This window comes from Gavialis gangeticus, unplaced genomic scaffold, assembly GCF_001723915.1.
Source record: "Gavialis gangeticus isolate Ggan-Ray unplaced genomic scaffold, GavGan_comp1, whole genome shotgun sequence".
In the NCBI taxonomy this organism is placed as follows: domain Eukaryota; kingdom Metazoa; phylum Chordata; order Crocodylia; family Gavialidae; genus Gavialis; species Gavialis gangeticus.
In genome coordinates, this window is record NW_017728992.1 from 170,933,331 (window position 1) to 170,940,876 (window position 7,546).

Genomic DNA, 7,546 nt, shown 5'->3' on the forward strand with positions numbered 1-7,546 from the left:
CCCCCCCAGGGCTGGCTGCAGTAGTGGGGGCTGCCCTTTCCCCCCCCCCCCGCACTTCTGGATGTCGCATGGCTCTGTCCCATACCCTGCCCCCGCTGGGTACCGCCTGCCTTTGCCCCACTCCTTCCCTCACTGCAGGGGCCTCAATCTGCCCCATCCACACCACTTCCCTCTTCCCCCACTTTCCCCCCACCCCAACAGATTTACCAGCCAGGTGCTGCTCTCCAAGCTGCTGGGCTGGCCGTGTGCATGCTGTGCCTGCGCACATGCACGCGGCATTTATCTGTGACATTATCAGTCACATCAGCCAAAAAAGGCTAATTGCTAATAATGTCTATTTTCCTATTATCAGTGCTGATACGATATGGACTGATATCGGTGCACCTCTAATTTTTCTACATAAAATGGAGATATGTAGGCAAGATAAAATTACTACCAGGGGGACAGAGGTACAGGAGATTCCACACGAGTCTGTCCTGTCCCAGGGGTATTCAACACATTTATTAATGCCATAGTGTATCCAGGAATGGCCCCTAGAGAACCTGTGATACAGAGTTGCTACTGCCAGCAGGCAGCAAGAACATCCCCTAGGAGCAGTAACCTACACCTGTGTTGCCACAGCTGATGCCAGAATGTAGAGAGCCTGGATTGTGGCAGGTAAGATTCCATTCATCACTTGGCAGTGGTTGACATAATATGCCACCCACCTGCTCTGCCAAGGAGCTTGTTATGCCTCTGTATTAACAGGCAGGATTGAAAACACTCTGGAGTATAGGACAGAATTAAAACAATATCTTTTTGGATTGGAAAATTGGGCTAGAGATAACAGGATGAAATTCAGTTCAGACTAATGTAGGGTTTTTATTCATCTAAGGAAGAATAATCAAACACAAATACAGAATGGGAGAGCACTGGCTAGGTAGTAAAACTGCTGAGATGTTTCCAGAGGTTTAGACTCATACTGTGAATCAACAATGTGATGCAGTTGTTAAAAAAATAAAACAAAACAAAAAAACCAAACGCAATTTGGGGCTTCATCAACAAGAGTATTAGACCCAAAACATGATTGTGCCACTCTACTTGGCACTGCTTAGTTACTATTGTGTACAGATCTGGACTCCATATCTGAAGAAGGATGTGAAGAAGTTGGAGAGGGTCCACAGACAATAAAAAATGATAAAGGGGTTTGAAGGCAAGCTGTACAAAGAAAGATTAAGAGAACTAGGTGTGTGTATTCAGCTTGCAGAAAAGGTGATTAAGGGGTGGGTGGGGGGACAGGCTAGCAGTCTTCAACTATTTAAAAGGCTGCCATAAAGCAACGGACAGAACACAAAACCATGAATTTAGATTTCAGCAAAGTCTAATTAGATTAGTAAGGAAATTTTCCCTAAGATCTGTTAGAACAGGAAGACAGTGAAAAAAGGTGACTAGGGAAGCTGTGGAATCTTTTTCATTAGGGGTTTAAATCAGGAGACTGGATAAGGCTGGGAAAGCAGTGGTTTAGGAGTAGCATTCAGCCAAACTACAGGCCCATTCAGCAAGCTGTGGTTTAGAAGAGACATTATGAAGGACTCCCCCTCCTCTTTCAATCAGCAGCAAAAACATCACTAGTTAGGGACAACTCAAAAAACGGCTTCTCAAAAGGATGTGGAATTAGAGACAAGCTTTACCCCACTTCTCAAGCATTCAATGACTCTTGCAGGGCAAAAGTGTGAAAGATTTGGCTCCCAATGATTAAAGTTTTCTAGTCACCATCTTTGTATTGCAGAACGGACGTTAGACCAGCGATGAAAACAGAGAAAAAAGCAAACAAGATAAGTAATATTATGTTAATTGGTACAATAAGCACTATGATTTTTTAAAACTACTGTGGTTAGTCCACAAGATGCTCATGTACTACTACTGGTGCTGACATATTTCTAATGTTTGGCTGCAAATAAACAAGGTGATGACGTTGATGTCCGCTAGCAATAAAAGGTGGTTTAGATTAACACACAGGTGTAAACTTCAACACAGGACTGTAAAATGATAGTACAGTAAGAAGAAAAGGTTACGCTTATTGTCATAAGCACAGAAAGCCTAGAGTAGCATTTTAATTTTCTTCCTGTTTATTTCTGAAATGACACAATCACTGGTGACCTTACCTCTTAAAACAGCCGTAATGAATTGTTATAGGAATTTGAAGCTTATTAGTTATGATTTGGAAAAAGACTGACACTGTCTTTCACTCTTAAGTGTTATAAAAATAGCAGTGCATACACAAAGAGTGAGTAATGCCTGACCTATGTCATGACTATTACAGTCATTATGTCAGATTTTAAAGAGACTTACAGCTTGATTTGACATGGAGTCTAAATAAGAGGCTGATTAGAAAAGAGAGTTATAGCAGAAAATAAAAAGTAAACATAAAGGAAAAAAATTAGCAGTTCAAGCCCCAAGTCAGAAAAAACCTGTCAGTTCAAATTAGGCAGGCCATTACCCAGAGGGGGTATAAAGTGCAAGATGTTTCAGAATCTGTAATAAAAATGAAGGTTTTCTCCATTTCCCCTACTGTGATATTACACTAATGCAGAAAACCTTGCCTTCTGCTCTCCTATTTCCTCTGTTGAAATCATTCCTAAATATTGATGGTCAAGCACTGTAATTACCCAAATTTAAGACAAGTTTTTTTCCCTCCAATCAGCATAGGAGGAAAAGCCCCTTGTTTTAGATTCACATACAAAGCAGAGTGGGGGGGTGGTCAGTGGTGCAGGGGGCTGCTGCAGCTCTGACTCTGGTCCTGAACCCAGGTCAGGGCCAGAATCAGACCCACAACAGCCACCTGCCCCCTACTCTCTGCAGTTTCTCCTCCTGCTGCCACCCCACTGCCCCCCTGCTTACTGTCAGGTGCGGCTCAGCTCCAGGTGGATTCCCTCCCAGGCACGGAGCACATGGAAACTCTGTCCATGACCAGCCAATCTGCAGTGTCAATACTGCTGCACAGCCAGCAGGAACTATTGCTTCCACCTGCTATACTCTGGGAAGGGAACAGAATCCCAGCAGCATCTGACAGGAAGGGCAGGGGGAGAGAAAGAAGCAGAGACTGGGGAGTGGGAGAGGAGGGGAGAGGCTATGGGAAACTAGAGGTGGGTGGGTACACACGGCAGGAGGGGAACAAGGCTGCAGGAGGAACTGGGGGGTGGGGGGAGGCAGAGGCCAAGGGGGCTGCCTGACCCTCCCCCAGCCACTGCTTTCCCTGCAGTAGCAGTGGGAGGGATGAATCCAAGACAATCCTCTGATACTTAGACTCTATTCCTGGAAAATTATAACAAACTTATACATTTTTACATATAAAAATCTAATTATTGGGGGGTCATCTTAAATTCAGGGTTGTCTTAGTAAATATGGTAAATACAATACAAAGGCAGAAGGCCACAGGCAGACAGCTTCTCAATACATGAGGTCTGGGGGTTGTACATTCATTCCCAAGAAATCTATGAGGTCCATAGATGTCTCCAAACATGCAACAGAGGTCTACCTCCAAAATAAAACATTACTTGGAGCTGATAGGTCTACCTACGGAAAACCCTATAATGTAATGAAGCTGTGAAATCCTACAATTCATAACTGTGGATGAAAATATTAGATCTCATAGCTACAATTTTTAGACTGACAAACAGAAACTAGATTGAAAAAAATCTCAATGCAAGAACTGTTTTTATTAATAAATTGAAGCCTATAGACCAGCAGATAGATAATACATATTCCCAAGGTATATGAAGATGAAGTTACCTCTTGCTAAAAAATAATGAGTTGGAAGCAGTACAGGAAGTTTATTAAAAGACTTCATCTTAAATGTGAAATTCTGAAAAATGATATTAAAAAATTAACATTGCTACTTGGCCTGTTGGCTGGGAAAAAGGCGATGAATGAATTGTGAGAATGGCTTGGTAAAGTACTGTGACAGGGCACTTAGTACACCTGTCACTTTAAGAGGAAAAGAGGCAGAGTGAGAAGCAGCCTGCAGGTATGGCAGGGGCCAATCTTGTTGGAGCAGACCTGATTGAGTCTGCTGGAATGTAACTACCATGTTTCAGCAGCCTCCCACGTCTCATGCATCAGCATCCCCGCACTTCAAAGTGGCAGTGGGGGTGCTTGAATTAAGGCTTGTTTGCCAAGCTCTTCGAGCTGTTCTAATTAAAGCACCATCCCCCCTCCCCACCCCCCTACACACACACACACTCTCACCCCTAGAGCACATATACAAATGTTCCTGGTTAATATTTGAGTTGAGGTAAACAACTCTGGAAGTTTGAGGAAGGGACTAAGGGGAGAAGGAAGTCCTGTGAAGTGGACAGAGGAAGGATGGAGAGACCTAGGAACACATAGGCCTGGGAGATAATGCTAGAGAGCCCATAGCCTGGGAAGGGGGAGGAGAGAGAAGAGAACTGGAGAGCCAGGAAGCAAGCAGGGCCAGGGTGCCTGTGGTCTCAACTGGCCTAGAAGTGGGGTCAGGGTCTATGGAGACTGAAGGTCACTGCTGGAGACCAAGGGGGGTCAGGGGACCCCATAGCTCAGAGGGGCATAGATGGGGCAAGGGAGCCCAGAGGTTGAGGACATGGGACCTGAAGCCCAGCAGGGGTGGGGAGACAAAACTGAGAGGGCAGGACACGGTGCCCAGGAATAGCCCAGGGGTGAACTGCAGGCTGGCATGCTGTGCTTGAGAGTATCCATAAGAGATAAAGTGCTTGGATGGAGAAGGCAAGCCTGGAAGATACACTTGGGGGTAGCTGAGCTAGGAGAAGTGCCTGAGCAGGGAAGCCCAGTGACAGTGACTGAGGCCATGGCCCAAGGGGGCTGATGATGGACATAATTGATAACATCGATAACATCTGTAAGGCATGGGCGTGGTAGAAAGATATTCTTAATCTTCTTGCTCACACACTTTAGAACAGCCTTATTACAAAGACCAGTGGACAGATCAGAATTGATGGATTAATCATGTAATTAGATAATGATTTTGACTTCAAAGCTAAAGTTCTACCAAGGTTCAAGGAGTATTTATGAGGGGAATGCTATGCAATAACCAATCCATACCTAAAGCGTTGAAAGTTGCAATGTGCTCCCACATATTGTCTGGTCGGTCAGAGTGGGGCTGCCAGAGGAGAGCATCAACATCATGCCGGAGACAAAAGCAAGGCATTTCTTTAGGATCTATGACAGTTGAGAAGAGATACTGGTTGCTTCCAAGATTAATCTATAAAAGATAAACAGAATAAATCTAAATAGAATAAATCTTAAAAACAGTACATAGCAAAGGTGCAAAGTACATATAAAATGAAAATGACAGCAGATTTTGTCACATAGAGATTAAGAGACAGTATAATTTTAAGACCAGTTTTTTTGCAATACCGTATTATGCACTAGGTTCTATTCTGTGGTCTTACTGTTGCTTGATTTTATGCTACATTCCTAATTTGTGTGCTCTCATCTTAAGCAAAAGCTGCTATCATTTCCAGCATTACATTAGCAACTCCCTCCATCCAGTCCAAAGAAAGGAACTAACCACAGTAAATACACAGGACACTTTCAGAAAGGAAAAAAAACAACAGTAAAAATTTAGAACACAGTTTACTTGTTACTTCAATAAGTATTGTTATCCTTCTGTTGGTAAATAGATCATTTATAACAGTTCCTAAACCCTACCTGATCAGCTGACCACACGCTGCTATTTGGTGAATCTTTTCAACAGAAAGTTAAAATTAAACAGACTTTTCACTAAGCAAAACTAAATTTTAAAGTCAATGTTTCCATGGGTATGGGTTATTTCCTGGACACCTCTGTTATTGAGCATCATCTTGAAAGATAGGCACACTCACAGTCATTTGGATAGGTGCAAGAAAGAAATGGGTGATAAAAAGAAATACTGATTGGAATAAGAGTCCCAGGGATTTTAGATTAGCCTGATACACAGCATGAGATTCTCAATGTTTGCTTTCATCAGAAACAAAGACGGACAGAAAAACAGCCATCTTCACTGGCCATCTGCCTTACTATTTATAGGCCATAACCAGCTGGCAATTGGAGTTTAAGCACAATAGGATATTGGTGAGTTTGTGAACAGAGATCAGAAGCAAGGTGGAATATGGGGTACTGATTTGGGGAAGTGGATAAGTGCACAGGATTGGGAAGATAACTCGATAAATAAAAGGAGAATTGCAATATTTGCAAATCATATGCTATTACTTTTGTTTAGGCTTTATTATGCAATAGGAAAAATCAATGAAGAAACAGCTCTGCACACTTCAATTTTTAAAGCTTGTTTGCTCTGTGACAGGATACATTTGAAGGATGACCTCGAGGTCCTTACCTGTGGGCTAATCCTGCACTCTCCAGTCCCCTTATGATCTTCTCCCCCCTCTACACTCGCCTGCCACAGAATTGCTTTAGTGTCTTAAACAGGGAGTCCAGTGGTACTATCCTCACCTCCCGTGCCCCCCCTGCTGCTGATTGGAGCCTGTCAGTCCAGCTGCTTGCTCCTGATGGCTGAGAAGCAAAAACCATAGTTTTAAATATGCCACAGTTTGTGTGTCCCATCCGGTCAGCAAGTGGTGGGACGCAAAAACTGCAGCATATTTAAAACCACAATATTTGTCTCCCCGCCAATAGACGCAAGCGGTGAGGTCAATGGTGGGGGGAACACCAAGATTAAAGGAGCTGCCACACAACGAGCTGGGCCCACTATTTAAACCAGGCCCTAATTATAACCTAAGACAGTAAATCTCAATATATTAGGTCTTCCAATTAATTGCAGTTAATACATGTGATTAACACATTCATTGGTCCTTGAGTTTGTTGTTTTAATGAGTTAATCAAGCACATGGTTTTGGAGCCTGTGCCCAGGCTCTGCTCCGCCACCCCAGTGGGACAGTGGTGGCAACGCAGAGGACAGCAGGGCAGCCTGGGCACAGGCTCCAAGTGGCTGCAGCCAGGGGTGGGGAAGAGAGACGTACACAGACATACATGAGCAGCTGCAGCCTGCATGCTGCGTGTAGAGCAGGGGCGCACTGGTAAGTCTGTGGAGGGAAGGGATGGGGGGAGAAGGAAGAGGTTGTGAGGACAGATTGAGGCCCCCATGGTGAGGGAGGGAGTGGGGCAAGGGCAGGCACTGGGGTGAATGGGGCCCTAGAGCCCAGGTGGGTCATGGGATGGAGCTGCTGGAGGCTAATCTAGAGGTGCAGAGGGGGTGCGCAGCTCCCTGCTGCTGCACACACCCCTGGAGAAGGCTTGGGAGGGCATGTGTCCCCTCCCCCCGGATTTGTGTGTGGGATGGAGGCAGGCTGCCTGCTGTAGGTTGTGGCTCTGCACCCTGCTGCCTTTGCCCCAGGAGCTGTAAACTGGCTGTGCTACACATCCCCTGCCCACATGATGGCAAGAAGGACAACACAGCATCACACAGCTCTTGGGGCAAAGGCAGCAAGGTGCAGAGACCCAGTCCACAGCAGCCAGCCCATCTCTGCCCCATGCAGAAATTGGGGGGGGGGGGGGGGGGGCGGCCACGGGCCCC

The 7,546-nt window shown here is 45.1% G+C and overlaps 1 protein-coding gene across 1 annotated transcript in view; it reads right to left on the reverse strand.

Moving 5' to 3' along the window:
* NUDCD1 (NudC domain containing 1) overlaps positions 1–7,546 on the reverse strand; it is a 193,096-nt gene that overhangs the window by 8,036 nt on the left and 177,514 nt on the right. Inside the window, exon 9 of the mRNA XM_019528076.1 lies at positions 5,077–5,236. Coding sequence (XP_019383621.1) covers positions 5,077–5,236 — 160 coding nt within the window. The remainder of the gene's footprint in view (positions 1–5,076; positions 5,237–7,546) is intronic.